The sequence below is a fragment of the Talpa occidentalis genome, unplaced genomic scaffold (assembly GCF_014898055.3).
Source record: "Talpa occidentalis isolate TD23 unplaced genomic scaffold, MPIMG_talOcc4v2.1 talOcc4.11, whole genome shotgun sequence".
Taxonomy (NCBI): domain Eukaryota; kingdom Metazoa; phylum Chordata; class Mammalia; order Eulipotyphla; family Talpidae; genus Talpa; species Talpa occidentalis.
Window position 1 is genome coordinate 13621202 of NW_023601104.1, and position 17261 is coordinate 13638462.

The 17261-nt window shown below is 43.3% G+C and overlaps 1 protein-coding gene across 1 annotated transcript in view; it reads right to left on the reverse strand.

Moving 5' to 3' along the window:
• SPG11 (SPG11 vesicle trafficking associated, spatacsin) overlaps positions 1–17261 on the reverse strand; it is a 70661-nt gene that overhangs the window by 3131 nt on the left and 50269 nt on the right. The window contains exons 29-39 of the mRNA XM_037502390.2: positions 15471–15685; positions 13689–14442; positions 8389–8528; positions 7369–7567; positions 6850–6987; positions 3892–4025; positions 3251–3358; positions 1715–1883; positions 1201–1289; positions 828–983; positions 61–212 (exon numbers count right to left, since the gene is read on the reverse strand). Coding sequence (XP_037358287.1) covers positions 61–212; positions 828–983; positions 1201–1289; positions 1715–1883; positions 3251–3358; positions 3892–4025; positions 6850–6987; positions 7369–7567; positions 8389–8528; positions 13689–14442; positions 15471–15685 — 2254 coding nt within the window. The remainder of the gene's footprint in view (positions 1–60; positions 213–827; positions 984–1200; positions 1290–1714; positions 1884–3250; positions 3359–3891; positions 4026–6849; positions 6988–7368; positions 7568–8388; positions 8529–13688; positions 14443–15470; positions 15686–17261) is intronic.

Here is a 17261-nt window from a genome sequence, read left to right on the forward strand (position 1 = left end):
TAGACTTAACCATAAAATTCCTACCGTCTTATCTCAAAGCAGAGGCATTTTGATACTTACTTCTTTGAAATTTCTTCAAATATATTGGATCTTAATAACCTTTGCTGCTTAAATTCTTCCAAATAATTAAAGTCTCCTTTAATAATCACTTGTTGGTATAGAATTTCAGCCCAATCAGGAGCAAAGTCATAGGCCTCAGCCACAATAGAAGCCTTAAAAAGATGGAGGATGACACTGTTAGAACCAATTTGGTATAAAACTGAAGGCAAATTATTCTACAAAACTTTATACTGTACACAGTACTGCAGTGAATGTGATCATTACCAATTATGTTAAAAAGGTCTATGAATCAAGGTTGGTGAGAAGTGGTGTTGTTTCCTCACAATAGTTTAATAAAACTGCTGAGAAAGAATACTTTTCTCACTAACTCAATTATACAGGGCACAGTGAAAGGGCTGAAACAGCCTTCCAGAAGCCCTGATTCCCTAGGCTAACCCCAGTACACCATTCTAGAAACACCAGGTCTATCTAAGAGACGTTCAAAGGACCAGGAGCAGGGATGTTTCTCTGAACCTCAACTGTCTAAGGGGCAAAGGTGTGTCTGCTGCTCTGCTGAGCTAACCTTGTAGGGAATGAGACAGTGCCAGCTTAACACTCTCCAACCTCTGCCCCAACAATGTGTTACTAAAAAATACCACCATGAAAAGGTAATCAGCCAGCCAGGTGAGAACTGGCGTGTCCTGGTTCTGTCGCTGATCTGAGTCACAAGAGGGACAGCAAGAAGGCGCAAGCTGGCAACGCTGGTTAGATTTTTCTTCCTTGCTCACCTGGTAGAATCGAGGTAGGGCCATGATACAGTCCATCAGCCTGTGGCGGCTCAAGTTGATAAGCATTGTGTTCTGGCCATTGTTCAGGAAGTGGATCTGCAGTGTTATCAGCTTAGTCAGCCGGTGACAGTGCAAGGCCTGTCGCACACAAGAGTCCTTGAGGGACAAAGGTGGAGGGAGGCATAAGTGGGGAAATACTTTTTGCCATCATTTCCATGGACTTACCCAGCAACTGACCTTGCCACTGGTTGGCCCGTGAACGCCCACTCCCTCCCCCCCATCACCCTTACTTGGAAAAGCCCCTGGACAAGTCAGGTGATTCCTACTGCAGACACTGTTTCAGGGCCAGTCTGAAATAAGACGCCGTGGTTACCTTGGCATAACTCTCTGCTGCATCCAGCATCAGAGTCAGGGCTTTCAGCAGCAGCTGCTTCAGTTGGTACCCATCCTTGAGGCTGTCCTCTGCAAGGGAGTCAGAAAGTCAAGACGCTGGGTGTGTCCTGACTCCTAGTGAGGCCACTCACTGTTGCTATGCAGGACTGGAAACATCCTAGCTCATTTTCAGAGAAGCAGGTATGTCTCAAATAAAGGCTACTGGGTCACGAGTGCATATACCCTAACTTCACTCTGGAGTAGGACTCTGCCCTGTCTGAAACATTAAGGCAGTGCGCACAGCACCAGCGTGTTTGTTCCTGATAGGTGCTTGGATGCGCAGGCTACAAAGGACAAATGCCTTCTAGGTAGCCCTCTCTCCACCTTCATCTGTCTGCCCAGCTTAGGCCCTGCTGAGGAGCTGTTGGGTATCAGTCAATTTCACCAGCTCTTAGACATACGAACCTTCCCTGCCTGGCAGCACTGCCTGGGGGTGCTGCTTGATCTCTACTCACCCCAGGGTTGAGACTCAATCAGTTTCAGTTGGATGCAGGCAGCTGCCTCGTGGTTCTCCCCAATTTCCCGACACATGCTGAAGCACAGGGCGATCATGTTGTGCTTTTCACTGTCCCCAGGGCGGCAACGTTTGATGTAATCCAGCAGGGCTGTCTTCAGGGTACCACTCTGCCCCAGGAAAAAAAAGGAATAACAAGGTCCTAACCAGGGATTACAGGAAGAAAGGATGGGTTGAGTGGTTCTGAAAGTTACAAAAAAAAAAAAAACAAGGAAAAGTTGAGCAAAAAGTTCATGCTATCCTGTGGATAAGGAGACAGGCACCGCATCCTCTGCTGGTGAGAGAAGGGAGGGTACCACCTGTCAGAAGGAGGAAGACTTAAATGCACGTGTTACTCTAGCAATTTACTTCCAGGGATATATCCCCAAAGAAAAAAGTGCTAAGATGAATGTAACAAGGATGTTTAGTAATAAAAATTAGAAATATTTTGGACATTCAGATTGGTTCATAAGTGCTGAGAATACCATGAACCCATTAAAACCGGTGTTGACTTGGGAAATGCTGGTGCTGGCCTTACTAAGTGAGAAGGGCAGCTATCTCATTCCTGTGCAGCGTAGGGTACATGTGCAGCGTGGGGGGTGGGGCTCATGTGCACAGTAAGGGCTACCTCCAGGTAGTACATGGACACAGGGCTTTTTCCTGCATTGTTTTCGAAGTGTCTTTACACTGAGTATTACTTTTGTAATCAAGAAAGAAAGTTATTAAAAGAACATTTAAATGCAGAAATAAAACTGCCTCAATTTAAAAAACCCTCTCGGGGACCCTAGAGGTATGCCTGTGTTTAAGGCTTGTCCTCTCCTGACCAGTAAACTGGTCTGTCCTGAAACTAGCCCAACACTGAACAGTTTTTCTGACTTTGTCTCTTAATCCTGCTGGGCTGGGCCTATCTTCTTGAGGCCAAAAGTATATATTTAAAATCTTAACTCACAGGTGAAATTTTCTAAACAACACAGCCAAATTACTTTGAAACAGGTTCTGTGCGTGACGTGCCTGGTCACATAGCAGCCTGAGGACAGACACACACCCAGAGCCCCAAGGTGTTTGCTTCCACACCGCCGCCTCCCTCGCACGCCACAGCTTTCCAGGTGCAGCCTTGCCATTCACTCCCTAACCTCAGCAACACACTTTTCCATGGCACCTGAAAACTCTCCAGGAATCCTTAGCCACAACCTCCCGAGCTGGTGAAATGCATTTCCATGGGGCCTTTGCCCTGCCAGAACGAGCATTCAGAGAAGAGGGAGGTGACTGACAAGCTGGGCGGAGGTGGGCAAACTCATTTTCTTCATTACTTCTGTCAGCACGACTGCTGCCTGGTCTGTACTCTAACCGGAAGCCACTGGCTACACCCTACGTCCTTAATTCCCTCCCTCCCTCGCATCCCAGCAGGCCCCTGACTGGGATGATTCCTGAGAAAATTTGAGGTGCCTGAATGTCAGTAGTACTTGTTACCCTAGAAGTCAAAATACTGTACACCTACCGGATCCAACTTCTTCCTCATTAGCACTTCGAAGTAGTGCTTTTTATGCAGCAAGTCAAATATGTATGTCATCTCATTGTACCTCCCAATGCCAGTGAGGAGACGCACCTGGAAAGGGAGAGACGGCGGCTTAACTGGCATCATTGGAATTCTCTGAGCAAGACCATTACCTTCATCAGTTTGGTTGCTTTCAGATGCCAAGCTCCAGGGGCCAGGCCACCACGCTCACCTCCTTCATACCCATATATTTAACACAGGGCTCCTCTGGGGGATTTAGAAATGCTAATCGTTGGCACACCACTGGCTGTTCTCTCTTTTTGGTGTATTTAAGTGTGACTATCAGTGCTGAAGTGCCGCCCTCCTGGGGAGGCACCAGAGACTTTGAGTTGTCAGCTCATTTATATTCAAAGATAAGAGGTAGGTCTCTACCTTGTCTTGATGGGATACAGTCTTACCTCTCTAGAAAAGGTAACTGCCCTGGCAAGGGCAGCCCCAGATCATGGCAGGAACCCAACCCCTCAATCCGATGCTAACAAATGATAACTTAGAGCAGAGGGTTGAACTGCTCAGGCTATCTGCCTGTTTGCCCTCTGAAAAGGATTCCTCTGGATGGAGGGTGGTGGTTGAGGGGAGTTACTTACCACTAGTCCGTATTCCTCGTTAGGGGCTAAGTGGTTGTCAGTGAGCAGCCGGGCAGCCTGCAGGACTCGGATGATGCCCTCCATGTGGCACGTCAGTGTGAAGCAGTGATGGGCCAGGATCAGCAGCTCTGTGGCTAGATAAGTGGGACACTGGTAAGACAGGACAGTGAACCAGGCACCCACGGTCTCATTCAGTGCTGGCAGGAGGGTGAAGGGACCCAGTACAGGCAGCCTGTCAAGAGAAGGCTCTCCCACCATCCCCTGAAGCCCCTGGCCTCACTAGCTGGAGCTCTGCAACAGCCCCCTGGCCACATCTAAATTTTGTCAATAAGAAGAGCACAGGGATTAACGCTCCTCAAAGACAGTCATGTAGTAACTGCATTTCCAACAGGCTCAACAACCACAAGGAAGCCTTGCTTTTTAGAAATGGAGAAACAGCCTGCAGGCAAACTGATGGAGGACCTGCCAGCAGGCGTCCAAGGATCTTTGTGTCTCTGGCCTAATATTTAACCTCTTAAGACCCTATCTCTTAGCATCTAGTCAAGTATAATTTGATGTTTTGCTGGCTTTCTAGATGAATGCAAGATTGGATTACATGCAAATTTACAACTATTACAGCCACTGTAAACAAAACTAAAAAGCAAACTAGGAGAAATTTGCAATGTTGACGAGAGAAAGGTGTTCCCATCCTTAACACGTGCCCTCAGAGTCCACCGGCTCTACAGCCTTCCCCCATTTGCCAAGTACTGAGCAACCTTGACTACGAATCCTTCAGGACTTGGTTTGGACATTTCCTCACGAAACCTATTGCTCCCTATACTATACATCACCCCTAGAGCCTGCGCTTCCAGGGTGGCTGTTCACCTTGTTCACCACCTCCCTGATTTTGAGAGTACCTGGCACAAGGCTTGTACTCAGTAAATCGCGTAGAACAGTACGGGAGAGATACAGAAGACATTTTAAATTTTGTATAACTATAAAAGTTCATTGAGCAAAAAACATAAATACACTGTTTGAAAGTAAACAGCTATTGGGGTTGGAAGAGTTGTGGGACCAGATTCTTCAGAATCCAATTTAAGGCCAGCGAGGATTGTAGAATTTTTATCTTAGCTTTTCTGTCACAGAATTTTAGTCATGAAGACATTACCACTGGGCAGCATCCCAGAAAAGAAAACACAAACCCCTGAGCTAGAAAAGAATGCTCATGGTCTCCATAAATCAATGTAGTGGAAACAGTCTTCCCTTATATTTGGAAGACCTGGCTTAAACGTTATTAAGTATTCCAACTACAAATGTCATAATATGCTCTGTTTGCCCTTTTTTTATTCCCCAAAGGATCCCAAAATGCACCCCTGAGCTGTGACCAGGGACTCCAAGTCCCTTCAACCTTGATGCGGGGCCAGAGAAGCTTATAGAAACTATTATGCAAAGATAAAACATGTTTTAAAGTTCATAAAACACTGCATTTTCCTACTGTCTTTGATAAATATTTTTTAAGTTTGAATTGTCTAAATTTTCATTCTCCAACTGGCAATAGGAACTGTCATAGAAATAAGTGACAGTTAGCAAGTCACGTCACTTCTCAATTCATATTTCTCCAGTAACAAATCTGCCTGCAAATACGTTTATCAGTTCTGGTCAATATCTTATCAAATTTTGATTGAAGAGAGGCAAAGAACTTGTAGTTGCCATTAATATTACCCAAGTGCTCATGGGATGGCTCAGAAGGCTCTTTTAAAAATAAAACTGCTCAACTTTTTAAAATCTCCCATTTAGTTGTTCACTAAACATCAGTAACGTGCCTTTTTTTGGATCTAATGTGCAAAGTAAGGGCATCCCTGGTGGCGTAGGGGTTAAGTCTTGGCTCTATCACCACTATGGCCTGAGTTTGATCCCCTGTCAGGGAGCTGACCCACATATGGCACATCAGACCTCTCCTGTCTCACCCGCTGCTCCCCACAGCAGTGTATTTCAGTAGATCCGCCTGTTCTGTTCCCCTCTCTTTCTTGGAACAGACATTCCCTTTACCCCCCAGCACCTTTGACCTATACCCCAGTTCTTCTACACAAAACAAACAAACAGAAAAAACCTGTTACTCTATAAAAAAGAAATAACAACTGGGCAAAGTAGAATGGATCCCAGGAAATTACACTTTCACATATTGTAAGGGCGAGTGAGAAGTTAATTTTTGCCCCTGGAGTAAAATTTGGCTATTATATATAAATATGGGCATACTCTTGAATCATGAATTTATCTTAATCATGGTCATGTGCATAGATGTGCCTCTAGGGATGCTTGTCAGTGTATAAAGTGGCAGAAAATGAAGCAATCTAAAGGTCCCATATAGGATATAAAATTTTTAATTGCATAGAAGAAAAATACTGTGCAATCATTAAAAATATTACCCAGTGTCATGGAAAGATGTTAATGACACCATACTCATAAAGTAGGTGTAAACAGTATGTAGAGGATAATGCCAGTTTTGAAAAATGAAAACCAAGACACTTGCCTAGAAAGAGACCCGAGGGACACGGCCTGCAGTGGCCCAGACATCACAGAAAGTGAGCAGGCTTGGATGAAATCACAAAGACTAGGTTCAAGTACCAGTTCTGCCACCTAATAATTATAAGTCAATCAACTTCTCTAAGCTTTGTTTCCTCTCTTTCAACATGGAAAAGATACAATATCCACTATGCAGGGGAATGTGTAAAAATAAGTATGTCGAATGTTAAAAGGTAACCTTTTGTGTGATTTTACATTTGGAGCTGCTTTTCCATATAAATTTTCTGCAATGAACCTATGGCTTTCTACCAAGAATCTATACATCATGATGGAAGGGAAGGGATCCAGGACAGAGACAGGTTGAAATTGAGTTTTGGAAAGACTAATTCAGGAAGACTTATTGGAGACCTATTTGGAATTAAAAAAAAAAATGTGAGAAAATAGCCAAGAACTTACTGCAAGCCAGTTCCCCATGAGGAACAGAGGAAATCTTTTCCAACAACTTCATGCCTACTAATGTGCGGTCTTGACACAAAGCAGTCAGCTGAAGAAATGTTTGGCTTTCCTCTGCTTGAGTGAACATCTGTCTGTGTCCTGTACAGGAGAAAGGTGCTGCTTTTTACCTTGAGAGTTGACAGATCAGAGCCTCACGCCAGAGGCCTACTCTGCTCAGGCCTGGGCACCAGGGGAAATGCTGGTGCAGGTCTCTACGCAGCCCTCTTGCAGAGCACAGATACCTTTGCCTAGTGCTCATCTTATAGGACAGAAGTTCCTTAGCTCAAAGGAAGGCACAGATGCTCTAAGCATAATCACAAAACAACAAACAAAAAGCAACAACAAAGATGTAATTTACTCTCCTAAGTGAAATCTGGCAACTAGCAAGAGCAGCATTCAGGATGTATGTGAGTAAAGCTTCCAAATTCTTAAAGCTCAGAACTTCAGAATGTGACTGGGCGGGTCTGGAGGGCAGGGCACCTGTTCCCTCTGATGAGGTCAGCAGCTCCCGTGTCACCTCTTCGGCCACAAGGTCAGCCACCGTGTCTGGCTCGAGGCCCTGGGCGCTGATGAAGGCTTGGGCTCTCTTGCATCGGTCCGGCCTCTGGGAGGCTAAGATCGTCCGGAGCATGGCCTCCCCATCCTGGATGGCGACATCTGTGTAGGAACAGCCCAACTCCTGAGAGGAAGACAAAACCAACGATATGAAATAGGAAAAAGCTAGCAAAAGACAACCCTTCTAAAATGTGATGTGGACTGACTATCATTTGGAGTTTAAAGATCCATCGCACTGAGGAGGACCCTCAGTAGTATACACTGTTTTCTAACCCTTTCTACTGCTTCACTGATGCGCCAGGTCCAAGCAAGAAAAAGGTTTTGTCTTTAGAAAGCATCAGGTTAACTTAACCTCTCGTTGAAAGCTAAGCTTTTCAAATGCTATGCTATGAAATATAAGCTGAATAAAAGGCAAGAAAGACCCCCTTCCTCACTGTTCCCATGGGGCTTCAGAGCGCAGCTTTATTTCTCTCATGCTCTTCCCACTTCACTTAGTCTGCTGTTTTTCTCCCTCAATCAGCGCAAACCCACAATCAATCCCCTGTCTGCATCTTCCATTTTATTTTATTTGCAAACTTATTTTGGGCTCTCCCACACATGGAAAGCACCAAGCACTCCTAAAGCAAAATCTACAATTTCAAAATTACAAGTCATCGCTTACAGGTCAAGAACCTGGAGCCGAGAGAAGTGAAATGTCTTGCTCTTGCTTCTGGCTGACTGAGCTGCAGCCAGGATTCAAATCACCATAGATCTTGGCCTGGAGTCTTCCATACCATTCCCTGGGATGGACTGAAAGTGCTAAAGTCCTGATAAGAGCTCTACTCCCGGGTCACAACTATTATCTGAAGGGCCTGACTTGGCAGCCTCCAAAATTCCCCCTCCAACTTCCCATTTCAGTCTCAGAAGGAGCTTCCTGTGAGCCCCCTCCCCCCCCTTGACACATACCTTGGCAAGTTCATACAGGCAGAGGACCTGCCGGCAGTAGCTCTTCCCGTGGAGGCATTTGCTTGTCAGAGTTTCCAGATGAGTCACCACTTCATCACTGGGGGGCAGCATCACAAAGGACTGACTATCCAAACTTGAAGCTGGAAGCAAATACAAGTCTGAGGACTTAAAGCTGGCAAGTTAAGGCCTCTCCCCAGACCACTAGACTCCACAGCTCTGCTCAGTCTCCTGTGCTGTACCCCCATGACTTCTTCTGGGTCTGGGATCACTTAAACTTCTTTCACTGACTTCTTCCAGGAAATTCCAGCTCAGAATATTTCAAAGGCCTCATGTGCTACAAAAGACTCAAACTTACCTAGTAAATTTCATCAAAAAAGATGCTGCCTAGACTTAACTCACACATACCTCATCACAATTTCTCTTGTTATTAAATAAGTCATCAGGTTTAGCTATCTCTAAGACATCTCTCCCATCACTGCTTTAGTTCAAGTCTCCCTCATCACCCTGCATCTAAAAGACTTACTGGGCCTCCCTGGTGGCACCAGGGGTTGAGCACGGCGCTGTGAAGCTGTCTGCAGCCTCTGCAGTGCGAGTTCGATCCCCCGGCTGACCCAGGGAGCTACCCACATGGCGCAGCAGACCTCTCCTGCCTCGTCCGCTGCTCCCCTCAGCAGTATATTTCAGTCAGTCTGCCTGTTCTGCTCCCCACTCTGTCTCTGGTAAATCCTCTCACCTCCCCCACCTCTGGCCTGTGCCCCTGTTCTCGTATGCATAAATGGGCAAATCCTTAAAAATAATAATAATAATAATAATAAAAATAAACAAAAGAGTGTTACTGTCTCCTGCTACCAGCTTCCCCTTTGCCCAAATCAATCTAACACACACTGAGCAGGATTTTTCTAAAATGCAATCATAAAAATCCAGCATCATCTGGATAGATACCTTAAAGAAACAGAAAATTAAAATCCATTCCTGACTTAAAGGAAAAAAACTGTTAACCTGAAACAGAAGAAAATTTTCTTAATTTGATAATGGGTTTCTAGGAAATCCTTTTTTTCTAGGGGAAAATAAGTATCAAAAAATATATAACATTTTTATTAACAAAATTTAAAAATTGAAATGTATATTAATAAAGTATTGTTAAATAAATCATAGTAGAATAATCTGCAGTCATTAAAAATATGAAGACAGGGCCTCCCCAGTGGCGCAATGGGTTGAGCGCAGCACTGTGAAGCTGTCCACAGCCTCTGCAGCGCCGGTTCGATTCTGGATGGCCAGGGAGCTACCCACATGGCGTGGCAGACCTCTCCTGTCTCGCCTGCTGCTCCCCTCAGCAGTGTTTTCGGTTTGTCTCTCTGTTCTGCTCCCTGCTCTGTCTCTGGTGAATCCTCTCACCCTTCCGTGGCCCAGTTCTTGTATAAAAATAAGTAAATCATTAAAAAAAAAAGTATGAATTCCTTTAAAAAAAATATGAAGACAATCTGTATGTACTGATGGGGAAAAAGGTTGTAGAACAATTATTATTTCATTTTTGTACAAAATAAATTGTGTGTGAGAGCACAGGCATGCCAATCAATAAAAGATGTTACTCTGGGGAATGTGGTTGTGTTGAGTGGGTAAATGACTCACTTGTTACGCATATCTGTATTGTGTGATTTGTTTCACTAAGCATATAGGTATTATGCATTAAAAAAATAGCCTTTAAAGACAAAAAAGTAAAAAGCAACTCAGAACATAATTATCCTCCTGCTTACAATCCTTCATTGTGGGTTCCAGTTCTAGGAAAGAGTAAGCTCACTCACCCTTTTCTCCCACTGAATTTAACAAAAAACCCAGACACTCTGAAAAAAACCCCAGTACTCTGAAACCACGAACTGAGGAGAGCAAGAGGGGAGAGAGGGACAAGAGAAAGGAGAGGAGGGGAAAGAAAGAAATTTTAGAAAGAGAAAAAAAAATAACTAAAATTTACAAATCACAGAAATAAAAAAAAAACAGCAGAGTGGAGATACCAGACAGGTCACTGAAACTGAAGTTAAACAAATTATCAATCTGAACAACACAGAGGAAAAAGACTGAAAAATGCTTGGACAAAGTCTCAGCTTGTGAGAGAATAAAAGTTCTAAGAGTCACGTCACTGGAGTCCCAGAAGGACAGGAGTATAGAGCTGGAAAAACATCTGAAAAAAATGCTGTCTGGTGAAACATACGGATCTGTATGTTTAAGAAGCTCAGTGACCTCCAAAAACGATAAATCCAAAGAAACATATCCCCAATGACACTATGATCAAACTGCTGAAAACAAAGGCAGAAAAATATCTTTAACCAGAGAAAACTGCATTATGTACAGTGGAACAGTGACTCAAATGACTGAAGATTACTCACCAGATACAATGGATTTCAAAAGAAGTGGTGCAATATTTTTAAAAAGTGCTGAGTGAAAATAACTATATCCAGCAAAAATCATCCTTCAGGAATGAAGGTGAAATAGATACTCAGATAAAGAAAAACTGAGAATCTGTTGTTAGAATGAATTGCTGGAGGAAGTCCTTCAGTTCAGACAGATTTTAAAAAGAAATCAGAAGTAAACTTGGAAATATCAAGAACAAAAGAGTACAAAATCGTACAGGGTTTTAAAAAATCTTTTGAAAAAATGCAGCTCTCCTGTCTGCCTGTGACTATGCAGGTGCCTCTCTCTCTCTCTTTTTTCTCCTTTTCCTAATAAACCTGTTCTTTTAAAATGTTAAAAAAAAAAAAAAAAAAAAAAGAACTCTTTGGTTGAAAGGCAAAAAAGACAGCAGCGTTTAATAGGCTTTTCAATGTAGATAGATGTAAAATAACAAGACGACTAAGACAAAAACAGAAGAGACCTACAATATGAGTAAGGTTTATACATTACAGCTGAGTGGTGAAACACTGACTTTAAGTAGACTGAGAGTAAAGAATGTACATTGTAACCCTAAAGCAACCAACTTAAAAAAAAAACTATTTAAAAATATATAGTCAAGGGGCCTCCCCTGGTGGTGCAGCGGTTGAGCGCTCCCGCAGCCTCTGCAGCGCCAGTTCGTTCCCCGGCCGGCAGCAAGGGTCCCACAAAAAACAAACAAACATATATATATATATATATACACACACACACACACACACACGCACACACGCACATATATATATAGTCAAAATCACAGGAAGGCTATAGTCGTTCTAATAATACAAAAAGCAGAAAAAAAAGGTTTACTCAAAAACCATAACTACCAAAACTCACCCAAGATGAAAAATAAACTGAATAATTATGTAATTATGCAAGAAATTAAATTCATAGTTAAAAAATCTTCCAAAACATGGGCCTCCCCTGGTGGCACAGGTGGTTGAGCGCAGCACTGTGAAGCTGTCCACAGTGTCTGCAGCGTAGGTTCGATCCCGGCCGGCCAGCAAGACTCCCACATGGCGCAGCAGACCTCTCCTGTCTCACCCACTGCTCCTCAGCAGTGTACTTCAGTCAGTCTGCCTGTTCTGTTCCCTGCTCTCTCTGGTGAGTCCTCTCACCCTCCCACGCATCTGGCCTGTACCCCGATTCCTGTATGCATGAATAAATAAATCTTAAAAAAAAAAAAAAAAAACTTCCAAAACAGAAACCTACAGGTTCACAAATATTAGTGGTAAATACTACTGAAAATTTAAAATAACACCAATTCTGGCGCCTCCCTGGTGGCACAAGGGGTTAAGTCTCAGCACAATGAAGCTATCAGCAGCCACTGCAGCACGAGTGTGATCCCAGGCCAGGGAGGTGACCCACATGGCGCAGCAGACCTCTTCCTGTCTCGCCCGCTGCTCCCCTCAGCAGTGTTTTTCAGTTGATCTGCCTGTTCCGCTCCCCACTCTGTCTCTGGTGAATCCTCTCACACCCTCAAACTCCCACACCTCTGCCTTGCACCCCAGCTCTTATATGCATAAATAATTAAAATAAATCTATAAAAATCAAAAATAACACCAATTCCATACAATTTTTTCCCAAAAATTCTTGAATGTATTTTCTAACTCATGACACTATATTACCTAAATACAAAAAACAGATAAGGATAGTAACACAACAACAAAAACACTACAGATCAATATTCCTCATGAATATAAATGCAAAAATCTTCAAGATATGCAGATTGACTCTTGTATCAAAAATAAAACAAAACAAAACAAAAAAACACCATGGCCAAAGGGGGGATTATCCTGGAAATGCGAAGCTGGCTCAATATTTTTCAAAAAATTAATCGCTGTAATCCATCATATTAATAATCTAAAGGGAAAAAAAAAACCCACAATTATATCAATGGATGCCAAAAAATATAACAAAATCCTACACTGATACATGATTTAAAAAGCTGTCAACAAACCTTGAGTTAGGTGGGAACTTCCTCAACATGACAAAGCTTATCTTTAAAAACCTGCAAGTAATAAGATGTATGCACAGCTAAAGGATGAAAGACTGAATGCTTTTTCTCTAAGATCTGCTAGGCATGAATATCTTCTTTTGCCTCTGCTATCCAACATTGTACTGGAAGTCAATATTGTTTACTGCCAATGCAAGAGAACAAGAAAAAGAGATAAGAAAGTAAGAAGAAAAATGAAAAAGAAATAAAACTGTCTCTTTTTACAATTTCCTCTATAGAAAATTCCAAGGGCCTCTCTGGTGGTGACCTAGGGGTTAGTCTCAACACTGTTACTGCAACAGCTTGCATTCGATCCCCGGCCAGGGATGGCGCAGCAGACTCTCCTGTCTCACCTGCTGCTTCCCTCAGTAGTGTTATTTCACTAGATCCACCTGTTCTGCTTCCCAACTGTCTCTGGTGAATCCTCTCACCCCCTGCACCTCTGGCCTACACCCCAGTTCTTCTATGCAAAATAAAATAAATATCTGACAATAAAGGAATAATTCTTTAAAAAAAAAGAAAACTCCAAGGCATCCAGAATAAATGAGTTTAGCAAAGCCACAGGATGCAAGGGTAACATAAAAATCAATCATATTTTTATATACTACCAACGTACAACTGGAAACACAATTGTGTAGAATAAATTTCAATGAACCAATTACCTGTCAAATGAATTCCCCTAACTTCAGTACAACGCTGGTTAAAAGATGTAGGTGTTTCTACTTCAATGACTAGTTATTTATCTCAGTTTGTGGATTACCTGGAATACAATTGCTATCTCCTAACTTAGAATAACTATTATGCCAAAAGTGACCCTTCCTTCTCAGAAAGAGTGCCAACGGCATCATTTAGGATTCAGGGCAATCTGATCTCCTTTACTTACTGCTTTGGACTTTCCGTAGAGGAACATTAGGTTCTTCTTCTGTCTCAAGGTGTTCAGCAGTTTTTAGGAGAGCACGGATCTCTGGGTGCACGTCATTAACATTAGCGTCTCCTGAAGCCAGTGCTCTGCAGTGCAATACCAATGCAACATCCTCGTTATAGAAATGAAAATACCGGCACACTCTACTTGCTTCATGCACGCAGCTGTCATCCAGTAGACGCCCAATCAAAAAGCTTAGTGACTCTTGCTCCTTCCAATTTAGTTTGTTCTCAAGAGTCTCTCTGGATGGAAAACCATTAAGTTCTAAGTATTTTGATGTGTTCAGAGCAGCCAACTTGGAGAATGAAAGTTCACTCGCTAAGCTATCAAAGGAAATTTCACCGCTTGTTGAGATCTGTCGAGAAAATGTGGACTCTGTTTCCTCCTGTTTTTCTCTCCGTGAGTGTTGGGCGATGCGGCAGAGCCAGATCTGCTTCTCCAGCTCCTCCAGCTCCTCCACAGGCACCGGGTCCTCCCGGGCAAGCCAGTGTCCTGCCAGGGTGAGAAGCAAATGGCGCTCCTCCCTGCTGCTCCGTTCCTCTCCAGGTGGGTGCTCACCTGCCACAGGGGCCTGGGCTGAGAAAAAGGAAGAAGCTGCTTTGCTTGAAATGGAATTTTTCTTGAAATTCTCGTGGCATTTTTTCCAGAAATCAATTCTTGCTTGTTTCAGGGACCACTGGTCAATGTGTTTTAAGGTCTGCATTTCCTGTGTTATCTGTGAAATTGAATAAAGTGAAACTTAGCTTTTCCTGGGTAATTTCTTAAATGCAAAATCTCCTTAAGTTACCATATCAAGTCAGAGAACATGGGATTTGTGAAGATTTTATCTGAAAAATTATGGTATGAAAACCAATTCTAAATTTATCCAATTGAATGGGGTTTAAGAAGAATAAAAGGAAAATAGTTGTACATATCCTGTAAGTTAACCTTACATTTAAAGCATACTTTCTTTCAGGAATGGGTATCCATTCCTTTCAGGCTCATCATTTCTGAAAATAAGGTGTGTATCAAAAACAAAAGCCTCATCTCCCATTAAATATGTATCTCGGGCCTCTCTGGTGGCGCAAGGGGTTAAGCACAGGACTATGAAGCAATCCGCAGCCTCTGCAGCACGAGTTCGATCCCCAGCCAGCCAGGAAGCAACTCACATGGCACAGCAGACCTCTCCTGCCTTGCCCGCTGCTCCCCTCAGCAGTGTGTTGCAGTCAGTCTGCCTGTTCTGCTCTCCACTCTGTCTCTGGTGAATCCTCTCGCCTCCCACCCATCTCTGGCCTGTACCCCAGATCTTGTATGCATAAATAAATAAATAAATCTTTTTTTTAAAAAAAAATATATATGTATCATTTGATTCTTTGTTTAATGCTCGTTCAAAAAGCTAAGATTTAAAGTAATTTAGAGGGCCTCCCCGGTGGCGCAGCGGTTGAGCGCTGGGTTGCGAAGCTGCCCGCGGCCTCTGCGGCGCAGGTTCGATCCCCGGCTGCTCCCCGGCCACCGGAGGAGGGTCCCACATGGCGCGCAGACCTCTCCTGCCGCCCGCTGCTCCCCTCAGCAGTGTACTTCAGTCCTTCTGCCTGCTCTGCTCCCCGCTCTGGCTCTGGTGAATTCTCTCACCCTCCCGCGCTTCTGACTGTACCCAGTGCATGTATAAACAAACAAAACAAACAAATAAATAAATAAATAAAACATGCCTCTATTTAAAAAAATAAATAAATAAAATAAAGTAATTTAGAAAACTAATGATACCTCTTCAATAACCAAGTTGTCCACAGGTAAATCAGCTAATTCTGCTACCCTCCTGGCCAAAGCAAACTGCCCATCTGTCTCCAGCTTTTCCAAAATAGATCTACATTCATGCTGAAAGTTCTCAAGGCTGTAGCTGGTAATAATGACAACATTAATGGCTATGGCTGTATCCTTCAAAATTTGGCTAAGGGCACACAGCTTCTTCACATCTGGACCTGTACCAAAGAGAAAAGGACATAAACATTTATTTATTTATTTTTAAGATTAATTTTACTTATGCACACAAAAACTGGGGTGTAGGCCAGAGATAAAAGGGGTGAGAGGATTCACAAGAGACAGAGCAGGGAACAGAACAGGTGGATATACTAAAGTATATTGCTGAGGGGAGCAGCAGGCAAAGACAGAAGAGGTCTGCTGTGCCATATGGGTATCTCCCCAGCCAGCCGGGATCGAACCTGCACTGCAGAGGCTGCAGACAGCTTCACAGAGCTGCACTCAACTGCCTGCGCCACCAGGGAGGCCCTCTTCATAATTTTTTAAGACTAGAGTAACTCTGGCAAGAAAAAAGGAAATTTATCTCTGAAAAAAAATTACTAAAGATCAATAAAAACACTGTTAAAAAGACCTATAATTTGTGTACTTAGTAACTGACAAGATCCATCTTATAGGCACTACATTGAGCCCTCTCTTCCTTTGTCATCAGACCCACAGTTCACAACACTGTCACTGAGCCCAGCATTCTTTCAGTGATTTGTGCAAATATGAGCTGTCCACTTCAACATCTATGAATTTAAATGTGATAAATAACCTCAGAGTCTAGTATAAATTAATAACATCATTCAATAAGAACTTAAAGAAAGAGGGTCAGACAATATTGGTTTCATTCAATCAGCAACAAGCTTAGAAACTGCAAAAAAATAAAAGTAATTTGCCTCTGAAATCTTCAAAATAAATCAGACATTCCTGAAAACACTGGGGCCCTGAGTAATGATGACATATTAAGGTTACTTGTCAGAGAAAAAAATAATTGTGTTGTGACAGGTTAATGTAAAGGCTAGCTGGGAACCAGGGAGCACAGAACAGACTATTTGACAACTGCTTAGAATGCATAGATAGCTACTATTTATTTTTATATCCTGTTGAACTATGCTTTGAATGCTGTAACCATGACTGAAATTTCCTGTAACTGTTTATTTATAGCCCATTATGTAGTATACTATTAATATTATAGATAAAAATTTAAAGTTGTTGAATTGGGCCTCCCTGGTGGCACAAGGGCTATCAAGTTATTGCCTGCCGCTGCGACATGAGTTCAATCCCCCGCAAGGAAGCTGATCCACATGGTGCAGCAGACCTCTCCTGTCTCACCCACTGCTCCCCTCAGCAGTGTATTTCAGTAGATCCACCTGTTCTGCTCCCCACACTGTCCCTGGTGAATCTTCTCACACACCTCCCCCCATACCTCTGGCCTACCCCCCAGTTCTGTTATGCCTAAATAAATAATGTAAAGTTCCTGAATCTCCATCTAAAATATTTTCAATGGGCCTCCCCTGGTGGCGCAGGCATTTAAGTGCAGCACTGTGGAGCTGTCCGCAGCCTCTGCAGCACATCCCAGCCAGCCGGTGAGATACCCACATGGCACAGCAGACCTCTCCTGCCTCACCCGCTGCTCCCCTCAGCAGTATATTTCAGCCTGCCTGCCTGTTCTGTTCCCTACTCTGTCTCTGGTGAATCCTCTCACCCTCCCACACATCTGGCTTGTACCCCGGTTCTTGTATGCATGAATAAATA